Source organism: Polypterus senegalus, chromosome 8 (assembly GCF_016835505.1).
Source record: "Polypterus senegalus isolate Bchr_013 chromosome 8, ASM1683550v1, whole genome shotgun sequence".
NCBI lineage: Eukaryota > Metazoa > Chordata > Cladistia > Polypteriformes > Polypteridae > Polypterus > Polypterus senegalus.
The window spans coordinates 57,642,219-57,666,375 of NC_053161.1; the positions used below are offsets into that span (position 1 = coordinate 57,642,219).

General features: G+C 35.5%; 1 protein-coding gene across 3 annotated transcripts in view; it reads left to right on the forward strand.

Annotated features, from left to right (window-relative positions):
- Positions 1–6,917, forward strand: part of LOC120533958 (mucin-19-like) — a 114,961-nt gene extending 108,044 nt beyond the window's left edge. For all 3 annotated transcript variants that reach the window (XM_039761113.1, XM_039761114.1, XM_039761112.1), the window contains 2 exons: positions 6,121–6,728; positions 6,826–6,917. In XM_039761113.1, the coding sequence (XP_039617047.1) occupies positions 6,121–6,692 (572 nt within the window). In that variant the 3' untranslated portion in view covers positions 6,693–6,728; positions 6,826–6,917. The remainder of the gene's footprint in view (positions 1–6,120; positions 6,729–6,825) is intronic.
- Positions 6,918–24,157: the final 17,240 nt, after the last annotated feature.

Sequence of the window (24,157 nt, forward strand, 5' to 3'; positions counted from 1 at the left end):
TACCACAGTTTTGCTTTCACTGAACATTTCCTGCTGAAGTCTGAAATATAACTTCTTTTAAATCACACACTAATCTTTTGTTGGCCATTGCGTACTGCTGCTGACAGATAACATGTAATTTCTCCAAATTTATATGAACTGGGAGCTAGTTTATACTTGTTACTATCAGCTTATCTGCAATCGGCATTATAATCATTATGATTACTGATATGGTGTTGAATACAGGAGAGTAATAATGTCTACTTAGAATTTTGTTTATTCCTTTCCACCACTCAAGTATTTTCACTGTTATTAAATAGTCTCTAGATTTATTGTGAGTGATTAAGGACCAGGATATAATAATGTACTATAATCACATTCAGTGCTAACTAAAGATCAAAACTGGAAGATCAACAGATATATTGAACAAACAGGGCACTGGAGCAAACAAATAATCTGAGTTAAAGGCAATGAAGGGATTGAAACTGAAATTAACCTAGCACTTGCCCTACGTAGAATTAAAATCAACTAATGCTAAAGATTTTTGTTTATTTATTTATTTTTATCAACAGCTGTATTTATACCAGTACTTCTGGCTACCTCACAAGAGCAATGATCACAGTTTCGTGAACAGTAGTTCACATTATGCTAATAGTAAATGAGAAAAATAAAAATAAACTCAAATTGTTGCCAAACAAGTTCCATACATTATAAACTGAGAAAAACAATGTGTATTAGGTCATCTGTGAAGCACTTGCAGGCCGTCATGTTTCAGTCCTGCATGTAATGAGTTACAGTATATGTGCTCAATTACAATTTTTACTCACAAACTCAGTAATTGGCACTTAGTAATTTATCATTTTTAATTATTTTCAAAAATGAAATATTTATTTTAATGGATGGATTTATAGTAGTCTGATGAGGAAGCAAGATTTTGGGTTAGAGGCCCCTGGGTGCTTATCCTACACCAGTGTACTCAATCAATGGAACAAACAGCATGTTACTGGGGATGTGAAAACATTAAACTCCACTTTGCTAACCTGCTATCAGTTAAAGACTAATGAATTGATTATTTTTTATGTGGACAAAGAATGAACTATTTCTGGTTGTGAATGTTTTAATGACTCTCAAAACTCTCCATTAAAAAAATACAGCACAAGCACAGAGTATGAGATACTGTAATGTAACAAACTCAGCCCTTACTTTTCTTTTTATCCACTGCCCAAGAAAAAGTCTCAATGCATGTTACTTTCTTAAGCATGGAAAAGGCATTCTATAAATAAAACAATTTGTATTTATAATGTGAATTATACTTTTGTGTATGTTTCCCAGCATGATGCAATTTTTCTTAAGAGCGTTCACATTACTTGGGGTCCCAGATGCCATCCGCTGGTTAAAGGGGTGCAAGTTCATTAAGAAAACTGAAAAAGGTTTGTGCCATTTTATGCCACATGCCTTGCAGGTCTAAATTTAGGATTAATGTCCCTTTTGGTGCTCTTTGTCCTGAAATGAGTCACCTCACATTTGATTAACACCTTTTATTATCATATGAAGCTCTAAAAGCCAGCTGACCAACTGTCAATGAGAACAGGCATCCCCCCCAGTATGCAGGTGACGGAGGGCCTTTCTGCATCTGTTATGTCTTATTTCTTTTACAAAGTAGGCCTAGTGATACCAAAGCCCCAGAAAAATTGGAAAATGCCCATTTGTCTAAGAACAATGCGGATGAATTAAGCATGGAAAATGTTTTCATTGAGAATTCTCTTTTAGTTGTTTAACTATGCTATTTATGTTCTTAAATACAGAATGTGCCATTTTAACATTTTTCTTAGGCTTTTGCTTTTGGCATTCTATGTCTGTTTTTTTTTTGTTTTTTTTTTAAATTGCTGGGAGTCCAAGTCTATCATGACAGGGATGGATAGTACCTTCAAAGGACACTTTCCTGTACACAAAATTTTCAACTAAATTTGGAATCTTTCACCAAACAACACACCTTTGGACTCTTAAGATTGTCTAGAGGAAACCTGTATAAAGGGTTTTACAAGTACTGTATAGAGAGGACATACAAACTTTATACAGAAATACTTAAATCAAGAAAGCAAACATACTGCAAGTGCTACTGTATATATCATACAATGTATGCGTCTCAACTGTTCCTCGCATCATGTGCATGCCATTTTTATGTGGCACAAATTACTTCGTCAATACATAAGATTTGTTTCAAGTCAGTAAGCTGGTAATATTTTGCTATTTCACTGGCTCATGTCCTGTAGTTTTATTTTTTTCAAGCTTTACTTTGTTGATCTTTTTGCATATAAACCCTGCTTTTGTTCTTTCTGCTTAACAACATCAAGGAAGGTGAATGTCTATTAACATTTTTTTTCTTTATCTTTAATGTAGCCATTTGTTGTGACAATGTTTTGTGTCTTTTAGCTACCTGACTCTTGTTATACTCTTTCTTTAGATAACCCCACTCAACAAGTAGGTAACTGCAGAGGCTCAAGAGATCATTAGGATCCAGTATGAAATTATTATGTCAGTTTACAGTGCTATGTCACAGCAAAATGACATTTGTGTCATTTTCCAGCTATTCTCTCTCCATATTTATACAAAGCCTTCAAAGACTGAAATATTGTCAGTACTGAATTTTAACTGCAAGTGTGATTTCTTGCTTGGTAGAGTACAGTAATACCTTGGTTAATGAATCCTCTGAGAATGAAACTTCTTTATAAAAGACACAATTATTCATGCACAAATTGAAATACCATTGAATCTTCCCTGGACAGAATTGTCATTGTTTGTCTTTGTTAGTGTGTGCACTATATATGCAGTATATATATATATATATATATATATATATATATATACTAATAAAAGGCAAAGCCCTCACTCACTCACTCACTCACTCACTCACTCACTCACTGACTCATCACTAATTCTCCAACTTCCCGTGTGGGTGGAAGGCTGAAATTTGGCATTCCTTACAGCTTCCTTACAAAAGTTGGGCAGGTTTTATATCGAAATTCTACGCGTAATGGTCATAACTGGAATCTATTTTTCTCCATATACTGTAATGGAGATGAGCTTCAACGCCGTGGGGGCGGAGTTTCGTGTGACATCATCATGCCTCCCACGTTATCACGCAGTACATAGAAAACCAGGAAGACCTCAAAAAAGCGCTCAAGAAAACATGCATTATATAATTGAGAAGGCAGCGAAACAATAAGAAGCGGCGAGTGACATATACAACCATATTCATGAGTTCTGCTACTTGGAAACAAAGCACGATGTAAACCTACACTTTAAATTAAGTTCATAGACAGGTTGCCGCTGGCGTTTGTAATTTAGTGCCTGCCCATATAAGGCTGTCTGTCAGCGGCAATCCAATAGCAAACTGCCACGGGTAAATATTCACGGGTGAAGGACTGTGCTTATGGAGAGGAAGATGAGATGGTCAGGGTGGTGTTTGACACAAACTCAGCGAAACTGCGAGAGAAAGTTTTAAGTGCCAGGACTAAGGTAACATTAAATACAGCCATGGACATAGCACGAGATGGCACCAGCACAACTGGGGAACTTCGATGCATGTACACCGAGCGGCTCACGTGAACTGACGCGAGTGCACAGATAAAAGGCAACAGTTCCAAAGAGCTGAACAAAAACCGAATTACACAATTGAAAAGGCAGCAAAAAATATGAAGCGTCTCATACATACAAGCATATTCATAAATCCAACTACTGCGGAAACAAAGCACACGTTGGATAAAGTCAATGTCCCGCTAAAGGAAGACAGTGTAAAAAAAACCCGTGCATGCAGTGTGTCAGGTCTCAGATAAAGAAGAAGACGAGCTGTTTATTGATGCAGTAAGAAACGAATCGATGAATGAAACCTGTTATCTTTACAACGATTGACAAACACGGAATGTAACTTGAACACAACACATCCTACAAATACGAACCTGATTGAAAGAAATAATGATAATCAAATCCTTGATGACAGCAACACTCAGTAACACTCACAAAACAAATACTGTATATTGACAGTCATGTTACGTTATTTTTAAAATGTTCCCTTTTCTTTTCTAGCTTTTTTAACACACTACTTCTCCGCTGCGATACGCGGGTATATATATATGTATATATATATATCCCGCTCTACATACTCGAATAATGGATACTTTATTCGCCATCAATGATTGTTTTGGTAAAGCCATACTCAGTGTATTCATTAGATGAACGGTAAAAAGTAAGAGCGAGGAGGATGACTTATTGAGGCATGCAGGCTGTAGTGCGTCAACTCTATCTGAATTGCGATCACATTTGAAAAATATATCTTTTCAAGTTCTATTTAGTCCATATGTGTCAAACTCAAGGGCCACGGGCCACATCCGGCCCGGCGTGTAATTATATCCGGCCCGCAAGATCATTTTATATACTGTATTATTGTTATTAAAGCCCGGGTATATGAAGCACTGGTAACACAATAAACTACAGATCCCATAATGCAACGCTAGCTCACACGATGCTGAAGAGAAAAGTTGATTCTGAAAATAGAGCCTTTAAAAACCGATGGGAGGCTGAGTATATGTTTACTGAACCCGTGTGTCTCATTTGTGGAGCTATTGTGGCTGTAATTACAGAATTTAATCTAAGACGGCACTATAAAACAAAACATCAGGGTAACCTGAAAGACCTGAATGCAATGCAGAAGATACAGAAAGCAGAAGAATTAAATAAGAATCTGACACTTCAGCGGACGTTTTTACCCGTGCACAATCACAAAGTGATTTCAATTGAGGCTGCTTTTATGGGAGACACAACCACTTGCCCCACTTTCCCTGTTACCAAGTAATGTTAAACCAAGTCGTCACTACGGTGTTCCCAAATATGCACTTTGCTGATAAACTGAGCGCACTGAGTTTGCACGGCGCTTTGGTGACTTTGAAGAACAAAAAAAGTCCGTCTACATGCGGCTCGAACCTTGTGCATGTTTGGTAGCACATATCTGTGTGAGAAGCTCTTCTCAGTGATAAGGACTAACAAAACAGCACACAGGAGTCGCCTCACTGATGAGCACCTGCAATCCATCCTGAGAATCTCCACAACACAGAACCTCACACCAAACAGAAACGAACCTGTGGCCAAAAAAAGATGCCAGGCGTCCAGCTCTAAAATGACATATGAGCAAAGACAACTGAATGATTTGATTTGTTATTGCTGAAAGGAACACATTCTATTTATATTTCCAGGTTTTGTTATGCAGCATGTTCATATTTGAATTTGTATAATTTTGACAGGATATATTTTTATGGAGAGCAAAATCTTTTGGGATATTTAAAATCTAAGTTTATTTTTTATAAAATATAAAATTACATAAGAGTAAAGAAATTTGAATGTTTGTTCTTTTAATGTTTACTTTATTTCTAACTTGTATAATTTAGACAGGATATATTTTTATGGAGAGCAAAATATTATAAGTTGTTTAAGGTTTGAATTGATTTATTCAGGAATAATATTCCTGTCTGTTTTTACCATTCCTACCAAAGATATTTCTGTCGACTAAATAAAAATTCCTTCTATTTAAAATTTAAATAGAACTTGAACAAATACGATAGTTCATAATATCCACGCAGACTTGCACGTAAGAGTTGGAGTTATCCGTTTTAACAAGCAGCGTATTGCACTGATACTGAAATAGCTGTGTGTGTATATATGTAGATATGTATGTATATGTATATATATATGTTTATATATGTGTGTGTGTGTATGTATATATATATATGTATTTGTGTGTATATATGTGTGTGTATGTATGTATGTGTGTATGTATAGATATGTATATATATGTTTGTGTGTGTGTGTAAATATATATATATATATTTATATTTATATATATATATATATGACAGCAACACTCATCACTCACAACAGTGACAAAACAATTACATTGACAATCATGTTACGTTATTTTCAAAATGTTTCCTTTTCTTTTTCATTGCTTCTTTAACACACTACTTCTCCGCTGCGAAGCGCGGGTATTTTGCTAGTATATATATATATATGCATAAACAATAAAAATGTAAGAATATTTAGTAGTAAGCATTAAACCTTTAATGTTTTTTTTTTTGGGTTTTTTTTTAGAATTTCCTTGTTCTGGATTCTGGACAAGTTGGATTAATAAATTTCACCCTAGTCTACAAAATGGTGGAGATTTTGAAAAAGTGGAAGGATTGTGTCCTTACAATGTTTCAGACATTCAGTGCCAATCTTTACATCCCAGTTATCATAATCAAAAAGTAACTTGCAACATACAGCAAGGTTTAGTTTGCAAAAATGAAAACCAGATTCCTATAAATGACATGAGCATATGTGCTGATTATGAAATTCGGGTTTGTTGTAGTCCTTTTCCTTCTACTACTCAACCTACTTCTTCACCTACTTCTTTACCTTACCTACTTCTTCGCCTACTTCCTCACCTACTTCTTTACCTACTTCCTCACCTACTTCTTCGCCTACTTCCTCACCTACTTCCTCACCTACTTCTCCACCTAGAACTTGCACTTCAGGAAACAGGACATATGTTGTTGGTGAATCATGGTATGCAAACTGTGCCAACCACACCTGCACTCCAAGTGGCTCAATTCAGTCTATATCTTTCAGTTGTCCTCCAAATCCAAAACCAAAATGTGCTAAAAATCTGCCTCCAAAATTGATCCAAAATGGCTGTTGTCAGACGTGGGACTGTGGCTGTGAGTACAATATTATTCAAACATTTTGATTTTACATATTCAAGTCAATTTAATGTAATTCTTTATATATTGACTGTTATTTTTCCTGTATTTACAGGTCAGTGTCAAGTATTTGGTGATCCCCACTACATAACATTCACTGGCAATCAGTATGCCTTCTTGGAGGATTGTACTTATATTTTAGTACAGGAAAAAAATCCAGTGTATGGGTTTTCTGTTGCAGTTGACAATTACTACTGTTCAGCAGGAGCTTCTTGTGCAAAAGGAATTATAATAAAATTCCGCAACAACACTGTGAAACTCGCCATACAAAATGACGATGCAATAATAGTGAGTTTTGCTTTTACTTTTTGTGGAGTATTTTTTGGTTAACAAGCAATAATTAAGTCAATTCAAAGGTCAACATCAGGATCTCAGCAGCTCTGGGTTCAAGGCAGGAAACAGTCCTAAACAGGGTACTGGTCTATTGTAGGGACCCTCAGGCACACCTAGAGCTAGGTCAATCCAGAGTTACCATTTAATCAAACCTTGAAGAAAGCTAGACTACCTTCTGGACGTGTCGACAGAAACAGGGAGAACATGAAAACCCCATACAGATAATTGCTGGGTGTGAACCCAGGACACTAGATCAATGAAGCAGGTAAACTAAGCTAGATACAACCATGCCAACAACATAAGAAGATATTGTATATTGTAAAAACATTAGCTATAGTATGGAAACTTATCAGATTTATACATTATTTTGCAAAGTCCTTTTCTAATACTGAGCTGTAGGAAATCAAAACCTATCCTGAAAATGTTTTGATATTTCAGTCTTTCTTGCATCATTCTTAAATCAAACTCTTTCTACCAGTTACAGTTTTTGCATAAGTGATTTAAACAATAATGCAACTCTAAAGTGACATTTGTTTAAATTGGGTGATCCTAGCACAATAGACATGATAACAATTAAACTAGAATTACATACTAATTTGACAAGGAATTAATTTATAAAGAAATTAAATGGGTCAGGTGTGTGCATAGTGGCGCAGTGGTAGTGCTTCTGCCTCACAGTAAGTAGACCAGGGTTCATGTCCTGGGTCCTCCTTATGTGGAGCTTTCATTTCGCCCTGTGTCTGTGTGGGCTTCTTCTGGGTGCTTTGGTTTCCTCCCATTGTCCATAGACATGCAGGTTAGTTGAACTGGTGGTGCTAAATTGGCCTGGGTGTGTGTAGGTGTGTGCGAGTATGCTCGGCCTGCAATGGACTGGCTTCTAGTCCATGGTTTGATCCTACTTTGTGTCCTATACTAGCTGGGTTAGGCTCCAGCTGTCCCCTAAGCCCACCCCCTTCCCTCCCTTAGACTCTAGTCTACTGTAGATTAAGCAGGTTGAAATATTGACATGACATGTTTATGCATGTTAATTTTTAAGTTATAAAAGGCAAGCAGGATAATTATTTAATGATATTTATGATCACATTGAATATCTTAATTGTTGGATGTAACAAATAACAATTTTTTTAAACTTATTTTAGAGTACATTTAATGGAAAAACAGTGAAGGCTCCTTACAGTCTCAATGGAATCGATTTGCAAACAACAGGGACTTTAGTAGATGTTTTCATTAATGAGATTTATAGTGAACTGTCTCTTAATATATATGGTTCTATCAACATCAGAGTTCCATTACTGTATTTTGGGAAAAATACACAAGGTCAATGCGGTAAGTAAAATTATTCTCATTTAGTGATTCTCTTATGTAAAATTATTTAAAACACAACATACAGTATGTAATGACTACAAGAATGAGATTTTGAGGGCAAGTGGCCATATCGAAGTTCTTGTAATGGGATGCTGGGCACAATCTCCATAACAAAATCGGGAAACTGGTAATAGAAGAGAGCATTTCTAGGAGGACTGCTAACTCTCTAGATTAAGAAGAACTACATGTGTCAAAGTAATTATGGCTGAATTCAGAATGTACATGTAGCTGAACTATTAATTAATAATATACTAATAATTGCCCAATTTTATGGGAATGACAACTGGAAAAAATATAAAATAGATTTCATTTAAAGATGGTAAATTTTAACCATAAACATCATAGGACAGGAATAAAGTGAAAAGGGGTGTGCTTAATAAGATACATGATTAATTATATAGTCACTAATGCAGTACCTGACTGAATAGGAAAGATGATAAAAAAATACTTCATGTGTATAGTTTGAGTACATTTAAAATTTAAAATTTCCAAAAGTAGTGAAAAGTCAAGTAAAATGACACCTTTTATTGGCTAACTAAAAAGATTACAATATGTAAGCTTTCAAGGCAACTCAGGCCCCTTCTTCCGGCAAGCTGTTTAGTTAGCCAATAAAAGGTGTCATTTTGCTTGACTTCTCTCTACATTCACAATGGCTAACACAGTACAACACCCTAGTACTACAAATTTCCAAAAGGTAATGAAAGAATAATAGTGCAAATCCATGTTATTAAGAAGGAAATTGTGCAGACCTTAGTAATCAGAAAACCAGAAAAGCGTTTATCTACTGCAGGTATATTGAGACACAGCCAGCAGGTGTTTATGCACTCACCCAAGGTAGGATAAATGTATGACATTAACTGTGGTGAGTCTCAAAAAATTTTGATAAACTTCCTTATGAGACACTAATCATCACACTTTGGGGTTTTGCAGTAAGTGCACAATGCAGATAAGTAAACCCTTTAAAACCAGAGAAAACATTGTGTTATACCTTTATGCATTAAGGACTATTATTAGTGGATTCCTACAAGAACCAGTGCTAGGGCCAACAGTCCTTTTTACTGTAGAACAGTTTTTCTGGTTACATACATCTGTCAAAAATGTTTGAATTTGCAGGTGATGAATAATTTCTATGGCAGCTAAAAACTGAAATCTGGGATGAATAGCAAATTAAGCAGTATAAATAACTGTAGTTAAGTTTTATACATTGCAAAATTGTTAGAGATACTACACACTACTAGGAACAAATATAGAGGTAAAAATGATTCTGGGTTATACACATGCTGTGGGAGTACAAATCAAGATAATTATTTAAATTGCACTTACAGTATAAGACAATATATGAACCAAAGTGTGTAATTTTGATGTCATTATTACAAGAAAGACATAGCAATGCCAAAGAAACTTAAGAAAGGACCCATTAGACTAATAAGGAGCTGAATGTTTTTAGTTTAGGTTCGGCAAAATAGTAACTAAGAGATGTTAGAATTGCATTAAAGGACATAAGAGAAGTGCTAAATATTACTTTAACATACAATAAGTTCTTCAGCAGAGATGAGGAGAAAACAACTGAATATTATGTCATATATAATATTATGCCTTATGTACATATTTATATCTGCATGTTTTTTTTCCCCACTGCATGTTCTAATATAAGATAATTTAATTATCTGAATAATTGCCCTTTTTAACAAAAAGGGAATTACTGTTTTTTATTAGCTAGTCATCATTTGAAAAAGTTAACTAAGAGGAAACAGTGAAAAGTCTTTCATTATGAGTGGTGTCACTTTCAGAAACTAAACTAGTCCCATTTTCTCTCTGTATAGTGTCATTATTCTTGATATAATTGTTTCAGGAAAACTTAGTAAAGTGTAGACATGTTAAAGCCTTAATCCATCCATCCACCCATCTCCTAATTCCTCTTTATCCTGAGCAGGGTCACAGGAAAACTGCAGCCTATCCCAGCAAGCACAAAGTACAAGGCAAAAATTGTCCCCTGAACTCCATGCAAGGAGGACTCGGGATATAAACCCTCCCGCTGTACCATTGTGCTTCCCAGAATGTCAGTCATTTTTTTGATTAAAAATATTTAGTTTAGATGTGATCATGCTGCAATATATACAAATATACATTATCAGAAACAAAAAATGTGAGGCCATATTATAGACTTTACTAATGTATATACAGGATCATGGTGTGTATAGCAGGATTAGTAGGCATCTAGACTGAAACCAATGTTTATATTTTATTAGGAACCAATAGATTCTAAATATTTTTCTGAACAAGTTAATTATTTTTATTTAAGGAGAATGTGGTGGAAACTCATGCATACGTCCTAATGGCAAAGCAGAACCTGAAACGTGCTGTGGAATAACTGCATACGACTGGATAACGAATGACTCTTCAAAAAAATCTTGTGCACCAAATCCTCCATATAAACCTTGTGTTTCATCAACTACATTAACTCCAGCTCCTTCATCTTCATCTAAATCAAGTTCAACATCATCAGAATGGACAAAAATATCAACAAATTTCACACCTTCCTCTCCTAGCATGTCAATAAGGACAGGCAGCATAACCTCTCCATCAGTTGCACCATTAACTAATCGTTCAATCTGCAGTATCTTTCAAAATACGTAAGTTCCCAACAACATTTTAAAAATGCCAAATATGAACATTTAAGTGTTTTTTTTTAAATGTTCTGTTTAAATACAATATGAAAATGAAATCATATTACAGATGCAGCCAGATGATTTGGTGAAAACAACAAAAAACGTTCTCACAGCATTATAAAAAAGAGCACAGTTTCCCCTTCTCCACCTATCCAGTCTTTCCATTAGTAATGTAAAAAATATTTTAATTACATTTAAATTTTTCAGATTTTAAGTATGAAATGGAACTGTTTATAACATAATTACTTGGCTTAACTTTTGCACAGACAGGTATTATTTCCATTTCTTTACTTGTATACTTTCAAAAAGGTAAAATTTTTCTAGCGTGTTTTTGCTCACATTACCAACAGAATATTCCTTATTCAAAAAGGCAGGTGTGTTATAAAAAACATTTATTTGTTTGGTTTTGAGAGTAAATGAGTGGTACTGTGTTTATTTTTCTTTTAAATTCTTAATGGCAGGGGGTATTTTTTATGCCTCCGGTGATACAGCATGCTTGTCACTTGGCTTGTTAAAACAAAATGCCATATTCTTTAACACTTAAAACCCCACAATTACCATCAATTGGCACTACAGTCAGCTTCTTATAAACTGGGGACCATGTGCAGCCTTTTTTATCACTTTATGGTTGAGTGATTGGTGCTCAGTCTGCATTTATACAGTATATTAAATAGTCCAGATTACATTTATGCAGTATTCTTTTGTATTTAGTATAAAAACTGACTACATTCACCATAGCATTTATTTATTTAATAGTTGTTTTTGCCTTTGTGAAATATTCTTTTGTGTTTAGTGCAAAAAGTAATATTGAATATCATATTATTGTTTTGTACTACACATGTTCTGCTCAAAGTCATCTAAGATTACTTGTTTAATTAAATCATATAAGTTAACCTGATGGTTTCTCTAATGTACCATTTTTAACCTGTTTTGCGGTTTTCGTATCCAAATTACAACATAGCAGTGCAAGCTAACAGAAGGAAGAGCAGATGAAATTTGCAAGTTGATTTGTTGTGAATGGTGACAAATGGTTATGTGAATTTGCAAGGGTTGGTCACATTCTGTTTTACTGGTATTTTTGTAAAAGCCTTCCTAAATTAAACTTTTCGGAGCTTGGAATGAAAGCAGATAAATGTTTAAAAGGGGGTATTTCTAAAGATTTAAAAAAACTGCAAAGTAGTTTCTGATAAGATATACAGAATAGGTAACAAAAACACCTCATAAGATACCATTATCATTGTCACAGAATGAAAAAGTATAACTTAATTTTTAAAATGAAACACAAACTCATGAAATCATAAGCACATTATGAAATGCAAATGACAATTAAAATCTTTTTTAGTTAGGCAATAAAAGGTGTCATTTTGCTTGGCTTTTCTCTACAGGATAAACATGACATTTTTCAGTTCCATGATTAATTATAAATTGTGTGCAAGAATCTTGCTTATTAATTTTTTAGGAGCTTCCTCATGGTCAACTTTAGCATTCACATTCTAACTAATCTTAACAACACATGGCCCAGACCTAAGGCGTGAAAAGAAGATGCTGAATTATAAGGCTGCATCTGTGTGAGTTCAGTTCAGTAATGGCAAGAAGACAAATCAATGTTGTTTACAAAACAATGACACAGTGACATACCAAGATATGTAAGTTTTAAGAAAAGTCTTATATACTGTTCTGTGCCATTTGCCCATGCAGTATTTTTGGATGACTGTTTTTATTTTTGTAGTATATTACATTCTCTCTGAAACAAAAACCATCAAAGTAATGCATGACAGAAGAGGGCTATTGTTGTATTACCACAAATATCATTGTGCATAGCAAATATAACAGGCAATCACTGCAATATACCTTTTTTAGTTTAGGCCTGGTAACATTTTCAAAAACTAAGATTGATAATGTCACAGTGATATCAAATGTATCTTTACACTACATGGAATGCAATAAATGAATCTGCCAGAATTACATTTCCACTTAAATATAATGGATCACTGTGGATTTGTAACTTTTTTTCCAAATTAATTTGAAACAATTGTCAACAGTGCTGAAACATATTTTGTTACTTAAAATATATTATCTTTGTTTTATTATTTTTTAGGACAGTTTTTGGAGAATGTACTAAAGTAGTAGATCTTACGCCTTATGAGCTTGCCTGCTTTTTTGACACCAACTTAACAAACAGTACTGACGTGGCCTGTTCCAGTATTTCAAAAGCTGTGTCACTTTGCAAACAGGCCGGAGTCTGTGTCATCTGGAGACCATATGTAGATGGAATATGTGGTGGGTATTCTTCATATATTTAAACAGAGAAATTGATTTAATTGTGCATTTCATTATAAATTAAATGAATAATGTACTCGTCTGTTCCACAGCTGCAGTCTGGATTCATATTAATCATACTCCTCAACAATAAGCAGGAAAGTTAACACAAATAGGTATACTGAACAAGAAGAAAATGTAAAATGCAAACCAATTATTTAGTATAGAAAGAATAATCCATCATCATTGTTCAATTATAAAAAATGATACAAATTATAAAATTACCAGTAACTGCGCACACTTGACTTTCTTTCACTGTACATTTAGCATTTAGCATTCGTTTGCTCAGAGGTTGATGCGCTTGCTGCTTCCTGAGCAGCTCTTCTTTTCTCCACCCTAGTGGCCTGCTGCTTCTCTTCTTTCATCTACATCTTTTCATATTAAAACTGATTAAGTCAGTCTTTGTGTTGCAATTACTTGTTTATTACTAGTATGTTTATTCCTAATTTTTTGCTTAAGTGTTCAATCTATCTCTAGAATAATTTATATGGAGGAGGGAATGAAAGCGAAGCCATGTGAATTTGTTATATTCATTTTGTATTAATTTTTAGACACCTTGTTTCATTCCTCTGACTGTGACATGATATGGAAGTATTAAATGCATTATAACAACATTTATTTCTATGGCATATTTTTATACACAGAATATATCTCAAAGTGTATTACAAGAAGTCAAAGAAGTAGTTATAAGAAAAGAAATACAAATTAAATTAGGTAAAAATAAATAACATACTAAAACTTACTCAATATGCACATACAAAAAATAGATATCTAATTAGTACAAAAGGGAAGTCCTTAGATGTACTATCATTTTATACAGTAAGTCTTTAAAATGAGTACAAGGATAAAATGCTGGACAGAAAAGCCAAATTTACATGGGTTCCAAAGCCAAAAGACCACCCAGCCCTGACTGGGTATTCTACTTAGAACAAATGTTCTTAAGTAGTTCCTTATTGATTTTTAGGCTTCATCTTTGGAGATTAGATGCAGTAGATCTCATGGATACGTGATTGGGTATCTGCTTTCATTTAAGCATCACAGGCTGCTGCACAGTGCTTTGATCAGATGGTGTTTTACAAACCATAAAAGAAAACAGAGAAAAGAAGAGGTTAATAATAAGTACAGTTCCATTGATGAATATGAAAAATCTGTACATGATTAGTCTATTAGAAGTAAAACTAAAATGTAGCTATGAAAAAGCCAAATTAAAAGTGTTTTAAGAGTATAAGTAAAATATACCTACAAAAACCCAAAATAAAAAACTGGGTTTTGGTATTTTTTTGAGAATGATCCATATCTCTTTTGGTAAATTATTCCAAATTTTTCAGTCTCTTAGAATGATATGCATTCCACCATTAGAACAATTTAGGGGATCAGGCATTCCAAAATATAGGAAGGGGCAAGATTGTTTACACCATTAGTAGCATTTTAAAGTTAATTCTAAATGACACGGGTAACCAATGTAACAAAGCTAAGACAAGTGAGATGTGCTCAAAAGTTCTTTTTCTGATTTAGATTCTCATTGCTGCATACTGAACTAACTGGAACTTTAGGTGTTGGACATTTCTTCAAAGCATTGTTTTTTTTGTAATCCTGATTAATTATTTTGTTTGTATTCTGCTTTTGCTTGCATTCAAATTGTGCCATTGATCAACTACAGATCATTTTTTTAAACAGAGTATTATGTTTTATTTTGTCTCAATTTATCATCTATACCTTCCACGTCTGCTGCCTAAACACTAGAATCACAGAGGGGTGATCAAGTATTTTCTTGAGGGATGTGCCCTAGGGAGTAAGACATCTGCAGAAGGGCAGGGATGGGAGAAAAGATGCCAAGTTCAAGTTTAGAAAGCAAACATGTATAATGAAAATGGTAGTAAAAGTATAACTACAGTAGTTTTGGTGAAATGTTTTGCTTAAGATTATCCATCAGGTCTTGGAAAGCTGAATTTGGGGTCATTCTTCTTATTGCTAAGGCCATGAACAGATATCTGAAGTCTGTAGAAAACTAGCAAAATGTTACTTTGCCTTGATTAACACCTTTACTTAATGGAGAGATCTGCTCGTAAATACTGAGAAGCCCAGTTTACCATAACGAGTTTCATCTTTTATTTTTTTTTTGCCAAATGTCAGCTTGTTCTGCATATTTTTATCTATTGTAAATTATATTTAGACATGTTTGGTGGTTTGAGTTGATGTAAAGAATTTTAGACACATGTCATGTAAAAGGCCACTGACATGCTTTAAATGAGTGTTCATGATTGTGCAAAATGCCCAATACTAAATAAGAAAAATGTAACTGTATATTTCAGTCACATATCTAAAGCATTTTCTAACATTTCAAAAATATTAATCAATGAAAATATGTGATTATGATTTTTTGGTTATTAATTTTTTATGTCTTTTTGTTATTTTCAGATGTGCAGTGTCCAAATGGAACCGTTTTTAATGAATGTCAGTTATACACAGATAATTACTGTCAGGCTGGGTATGTATTATGTCCAAAAGCAAGTGGATGATAACAGGCAATAAAGTTTACATTATATGTAGTGATTTGTTATAGATGTGAGCACTTTTTATTTGTTATGTTTGTATAATAAAACCCCATTCTCATAGCAGTGTAAGTGCACTGTAAATGTATGTCCATTCATCCATTCCTTTTCATCAAATGCTTTGATTATTAAAACATAATGGCATCCATCTAGGGGATTTCAGAATGCTATTCTATTGAAAATTACACTCACACACTTACTTCTTCTCAGTAATACACACACATAAATTATTGGATTAACAGACATACATTTTTTAATGTGGTAGGAGGCTGAAAACTCTGAAAAAATTCACTTCAGTACAAAGAGAATGTTCAAAATTATACAAACGGTGACTGGGCCAGGAATTAGACCCCGGTCCTTGAAGCTGTAAAGCAGTAGTGCAATCCACTGAAACATCATGGGTCATGTTGACCTGCATTGAATTGTCCTCATCCCAATATCCAGTGGTTGGTTGTGTATGACACTTAAACTCAAGCAGTGTGGCAGTTTATAACCTTCTTTGCTTCTCAGAACAGATTAACATATGGTTCTAATTAACATATGGTTCTAACTAATCTTAGAAAATGCACAATAGTGAGTGACTTTCCATTGATATGCCACACTGTCATGTTGAGTCTGCAATTAACATGGTCAAGATTCTGATTCTATTGTTCCAAATTTTAAGATATTCAAAAATGCCTTTTCATTAAAAATAATTAAAAAAGGGACAGATAAAAACTTCTAGGACTTTTTGCACAAAAAAAAATCACCCGCTTGCCCACCCAATTTTCACCACTGACTACCTTGAAACACTAACACAGTCTTTGCCCTAAATTAGCAAATTCATCTGTTCATCATCCAGCCAGAGGTCTGTTTCATTTGCCTTCTGGTTTCAGCTCATTAATATTCCCAAATAGGAAGTGACCCATAATGCATCAAAGTGGGGTAAGATTCAATTTTAGGATTAAAACCCTACCTCCTGGCACACTTTGTAAACATCACCTCCCAAATTTTGGTCTAACTCTAGATGGCTATGTCCCAGCATGCTTCAATTAACTGGCCTCTAATGGCTCCACAATTACACCTGTTATTGAAAATCTTCGCCCAACACCACACATTTGCTGGCCTTACCCAGACCCCTGTAAGCCTGATTTAAGACTGAAATCTTGTCACCAGGTACTTTCACCGGGAGAGAATTTCTGAGAATATAAAAGAGAAAAATTACCAAAATAAATAGAAACTATCATGCCGCATCAAAGTATAATTTTTGGTACAACATGGTGATCATTCAGGTGCAGGAGCAACCTTTATAATGACTTTTATAAATTACATTTATTGTCATTATTTCAGAGCGGTGATCTCAGGAACCAACTTGGGAACAATGACTTCTGGGTGTTTTTGTCCGTATGGCACGATGCGAGCAGAAATATACAAAGAAGAGTGTATTACAAAATGTCCAAGTAAGTATTTTAAGATAATTTTCTGTCAGAAATGTATTAATTGGAAAAGCACAGGTCAGGAACAAAACAGATAAAGTCTGCTACATAAATATATTGTGTTTGATTTTATCACATCTGAAAGACAAGTTATAATTTAGAAATGTTTAAATCCATTGAAGTATCCCATCTAAACTCCAGGATTATGCATTTTGATACTGCCTTAAAGGTTGTGTTTTTTGTTTAGTCAAGGCCACACCCCATGGCCTTGCAGTATTTCTGCAACTGACCTGATTTATACATGTAAAAAATTATTTAAAGAGGATTACACTTTCTTTTATAAAAAGCATTGAAATATAGAAACTGCTCAAAAAAATTAAAGGAACACTTTGAAAACACATCAGATCTCAATGAGAAACATAATGCTGGATATCTATTCTGATATGGACTGGTTAATGTGTTAGGAACGAAAGGATGCCACATTGTTTGATGGAAATTAAAATTATCAACCTACAGAGGGCTGAATTCAAAGACACCCCGAAAATCAATGAAAAAAATTATGCGGCAGGCTAGTCTATTTACCCGAAATTTCATTGCAGCAACTCAAAATCATACTCAGTAGTTTGTATGGCCCCCACGTACCTGTATGCATGGCTGACAATGTCAGGGCATGCTCCTAATGAGATGACAGATGGTGTCCTGGGGGCTCTCCTCCCAAATCTGGACCAGGGCATCACTGAGCTCCTGGGCAGTCTGAGGTACAACCAGGCAGTGTTGGATAGACCGAAATATAATGTCCCAGAAGTATTCTATTGGATTTAGGTCAAGCGAACATAGGACCCAGTCAGTGGTATCAATTCCTTCACCCTCCAGGAACTGTCTGCATAGTCTCGCCACATGAGGCTGGGCATTGTCATGCACCAGGAGGAACCCAGGACCCACTGCACCAGCAAAGGTTCTGACTATGGGTCCAAGGATTTCATCCCGATACCTAATGGCAGTCAAGGTGCCCTTGTCTAGCCTGTAGAGGTCTGTGTGTCCCTCCATGAATATGCCTCCCTACACCATCACTGACCCACCACCAAACCGGTCATACGGAATGATGTTACAGGCAGCCTAACGTTCTCCATGGCTTCTCCAGGCCCTTTCTCGTCTGTCACATGTGCTCAGGGTGAACCTGCTCTCATCTGTGAAAAGTACAGGGTGCCAGTGGTGGACTTGCCAATTCAGGTATTCTATGGCAAATGCCAATCAAGCTCCACGGTGCCGGGCAGTGAGCACTGGGCCCACAGGCCACCCTCATGAAGTCTGTTTCTGATTGTTTGGTCAGAGACATTCACACTAGTGGCCTGCTGGAGTTCATTTTGTAGGGCTCTGGCAGTGCTCATCCTGTTCCTCCTTGCCCAAAGGAGCAGATACCAGTCAGTCCTGCTGATGGGTTAAGTACCTTCTATGGCCCTGTTCAGCTCTCCTAGAGTAACTGCCTGTCTCCTGGAAGCTCCTCCATGCCCTTGAGACTGTGCTGGGCGACACAGCAATCTTTCTGGCAATGGCATGTATTGATGTGCCGTCCTGGAGACTACCTGTGCAACTTCTGTAGTGTCCCTGTGTCGCCGCATGCTACAAGCAGCGACGCGAACCATGGCCAAATGCCAAAACTAGTGAAAAAACAGTCAGAAAACATGAGGAGGGAAAAATGTCAGTGATCTCCACCAGTTAAACCATTCCTGTTTTGGGGGTTGTCTCATTGTTGCCCCTCTGGTGCACCTGCTGTTAATTTCATTAACACCAAAGCAGCCGAAACAGATTAACAGCTCCCTCTGCTATTTAACTGACCAGGTCAATATATCAGAGGTTTTGTTGACTTGTTGCTATACTCTGATTAAAAAGTGTTCCTTTATTTTTCTTGAGCAATATAGTATATTTAATTGAAATTACAATTATTTAATGACATAATTGATATCCACTTAGAAGAAGTAATTTGGTTTTCTATAGAGGGGATTCATCATCATCATCACCAGTTTCACTGTGATTTTTTGGGTTTACACAGGTTAGCCAGTTGTTCACCAAATCATAGATCCTGAGCACATTTTAAGACCAATTGTTTTCATATGATTCGACAACTCCTGTCTCCTATGATCTCTCTCTGGGCCTCATCCCCTTTACCTTTGTCTTTGTTAACCTCCTCACTCAGTCGTTTTCTGTCTTAAACCGCCTTAGTCTGTTCCCCTTGAGCTTCACACCTATTGCCTCCCACACCAAGTCTGTCTCATGTTTTATCATTCATTCATTCATGTTTTTCATTCATGTTTTTTGCACTCTGTGAAACTCCAAACATCAGTTTGATCATTCTTATCTATGTCCTTTTCAGTTTTGCTTCATTTTCTACCAGTGTCAAAATGTATTTCCAATTTGAATCTGTTATACATATTGATGAGATAATGTAGACATATTATTCTAAGACAGAAATCATAAATATTAAATAACATATAGAGAAAAGATACACTTTTGTCAAAAATGTAAAGGGCCATAGGTAAAAAACAGGAAACGCCTGCAAAGAAAAATTTAAATCTTATAAAATATTATCTAAAATAAACTGCAGAAGTTGGCGACATAACAGAATGGAGTTGAAATGAAAACCAATCAGAAAAGGTGTAACTTTGCTGCATGGCTCCCTAATATATTTTAACAGTTCAGTTTGGGAGATTTTTTCTTATGTCTATTCAAATTGCCATTCCCCTATATTATATTTGTTACTTTACATTAACATCAGATTTGCTCATAACTACATGCTCTTAATATTTTGATAACATCTACTGTTTCTGTTTTATATTTTTACAAATGTACCTGGTTGGCACTGCGGTTTATTATGGATAGTGCTGTTTCATCACAGTAAGGAGACCAGGGTTAATTTCCTAGGTGCTCCCTGTGTGAAGTTTCAATGTTCTTTTCATGTCTTCATGGGTTTCCTCCAGGTGCCCCGTTTTTTCCCACAATCCAAAGATATGCAATTTAGATGAACTGGCATTGCTAAAGTGGCTCAAGTGTGTGTGTGCATGTGTGTTTTCACTCTGCAATGGAACCCTGCACATGCTTTGTGCACAATGACTGCTTGGCTGGGCTCCACCTTAGGAAGATGGATGGACAAATGTACCTTCTTAACCCTAAACATAGGAGTAGACCTACAGAAATCATTTCCTTTAACATAATGTAGACTAAGCTCATTTTTTCATCTTTCTGCTTACTAATTGTAAGTCAGTAAGTCATTATCCAACCCGCTATATCTGGTTGCAGGGGTCTGCTGGAGCCAATCCCAGCCAAAATAGTGCGCAAGGCAGGAACAAATCCTGGGCAGGGCACCAACCCACCGTGCACACCCACACACCAGGGACAATTTAGGATCGCCAATGCACCTAACCTGCATGTCTTTGGACTGTGGGAGGAAACTGGAGTGCCGGAGGAAACCCACACAGACCCGGGGAGAACATGCAAACTCCATGCAGGGAGGACCGAAGAAGCAAACCCAGGTCTCCTAACTGCGAGGCAGCAGCGCTACCACTGTGCCACCATGCCACCCACTTATCTAAAGCATTTTGTAAAATAATAACGTAATGTAAAAAAGACTCCCTCCTTCAGTTTGCATACAGTAAACTGATTGTGACCTCTGACTACTGTGTGTTGTTTATTTTTCCAAATTACTACTCTCCTGTTATATTTATATTATTAATTAAATTACTGTTAAGAGATATTTCTATATATTGATATAGAATGAAATAGTATTTGTGCATTCCACACTTTTTACAATCTTAACATATTTTTTTCTCTTTTAGACTGCAAAGGCCCATTGGGAGAACCCAAAATGGTAAAAAAAAACAAAACGATAAATTATCTCTATATAGTTATTAATTCTTAAGAATAGGTATCAGTTTTTCTCTTGACATTATCTTATTTTTTTATTGTATTCAAATTAGAGGTAAAAGAAAAAAAAGTCTCCAAAAAGTACTTTTATTGCTGATGTTTTTTGGAGGGAAAGGTTACATGCAGTGTTACATTCAGTACTTGTTAAGTTCATTGATCATTACATATTTCGAGCTAACAAGGCAATTACAGTGGAACCTCGATATACGAGTTTAATTCGTTCCAGCACTGAGCTCGTATAGCGAATTTCTCATATCTAGAACAAACTACCCCATTGAAAATAATGGAAATCCAGTTAATCCGTTCCGCACCCCCAAAAATATCAACATAAAAATCAATTTTCCTAACAAATAACACTGATAAATAATATATACAAGTGGAACCTCGGTTTGCAAGTAACTTGGTTTACGAGTGTTTTGTAAGACGAGCTAAATTTTTTAATTAATTTTGACTTGATAAAACGAGCAATGTCTTGCAATACAAGTAGTATGGATACACTTTGTCTGCTGAGCGTCATGTGATCATAACTGAGCTGATGGTTCTTCTCTCTCGTGCGCGTCTCTCTCTCCTTATCTCTCTCGCACGTGTCTCTCTTTCCCTCCTCTTGGGGGCAGTCGTCTCCTATTCTCCGTCTGCATGTCCGCGATATGTTTGGATACGCTTATACGGCGAACTGCTACAGTGAAACAATGAAATCACAAGCGCACAAATGCATATATCCTCACACTACGGGAGAACAAGGAACATTGAGTGAGCTGACGGGCTCGCAGCGTCAGCTTGGGTGAATCCCCGAGTCAAGGTGGATCGGGAAACGCCTCACGCATACCCACAGCCTGGCTCGTGGCTCTACGCGAGCCAATGCTCGTATTTAGATCTGAATTTTTCGCTCATACTTTCCTCTTATCTTGAATTTCTTGTATACAGAGGTGATCGTATCTCGAGGTTCCACTGTATTATAAGGAAATAAGCTTTCATGTATAATTTACACACAAAAAAAAACTTTAGAAACAGAATGTAAATCTGTCAACATGGATGGAATGTTTGCTACATTTTTGTAATAACAAAATTTGGCTTAGTTTAATGAAATACGTTAATAATTTTAATTTGTTAGTTGCTTTAAATTTAACACATGTAGTCGACTGAGTGTTTCTTTTGTGTTAAAGACTTGAACAGTTTTAAGTATACGATAAGGAGTCAAGTAATATTTATCAGTCTTAACCAATTACCAAGACAGGCTTTCAACACAGTGATTAATAATTGGCTAACATATTATAAACAATCTTTGAAATCTTTATAAATGATCCTACAGGTGAGATTGAGGCTCAAACTATTGATCGTATTTAAATTTTGATTAGGTTGGCGATACATGGGAATCCAACTGTCACAGTTGCAAATGTGATGCCGTCACTCTAACAGAAGTTTGTGAGCCATTCATCTGCGATGTAAACTGTACAGAGGATGAAATTCATGTACCAGACCCCAGTGGTTGCTGTTATAAATGTGGTAAGGAAATTTTCAGTATTTTTGTCAGTCTGAGAAAAAGGATTTGTTATATGAAGTGTTAAATTAAAAAGTTCAATATTTTAACATGAACACTGAAGAGTAATATTTATTTCCGTGGTGTCTCTGACCCACCTATACATGACAGAAGAGACAAGTACAGAGGACAGGGTTTCTTATAATGAAAAAGTAAAACAAAACAATACAAAGTTATGAAAGTGTTAGTTATTCTGACACCCAGGTGTGTGAATGAGTCTGCCTTAAGTTGCCTCCTTCTGTGTGGCCATTGCTGCTGCGAAAGGTGGAATAATCTGTAATAAATGCATTAGCAGATTTTAAAAAGGATGGATGCAGTCGATAGAATACCAAGTCAGATAAAAAAAAACATATGTCACAAAAATCAATGAATTGACAACAAAATATCAAGATCAGTTACAAAACATTCTCTTTATTTTCTAGAAACACCACCACAACAATGTGATGTTATAGTGTCAAATGTAACATTCAACACTGGTGCATGCTATGGTGAATTTGAAGTGGCAAACTGTAAAGGAAGCTGTTCATCTGAGACAAGGTACTGATTCATTTTTTATTTACTTTTCATGCTCTCTAATGCCAAAGTGCAGTAAATACCAAGCGGTTGGACAATAACAAGCACTAAATATAAAACTAGTGGCAGTAAATCATTAATGATACATGTGAGTCCCATCTAGAGTATGGTTTCCTAAAATGAGTTATTGGACACTCTGCTATTCATTTTGTACATTGATTTAGACTTTAGTAACTTGATTTTAGTAACTTGAGTAACAAAGAGATAAACTTGATTTAGTACACTTTGTATGTCACATATGATAAGCAGTTACCAAACACCATTAAATCTGTATGGTGTTCTGCAGTTTGCTGGCACGATGTTGAGGTTTGTAGCAAATACTGTATAACAATAACATTTACCTCAAAAAAAATTAAGAAAATAATCCATACATCTAAAAAATATGCCTCTCATTGTTTTCTTTTTTTTTTTTTTTAGTATTTCACTTTCTTCTGGAACTATGAAGTCTACTTGCATGTGTTGTCAGGCTCTTGAAACAGAGCAGAGAAATGTGACCTTAACCTGCAACCAAGCTAAAAGCAGTTCCCAACACTTCAATTACACGTACATTAAAAGCTGCTCATGTTCATTGTGTTCTAAGAACAACAAATCCTAAAGAAAAAGAAGGCTTTGGCCTTAATTTTTCAAAGTGTATCAGAATTAAGTTAGGCGCCTACAACACCTGATGTTTTGATTTTTTCTTCTTATACGTGGTAGATCTGAAAAT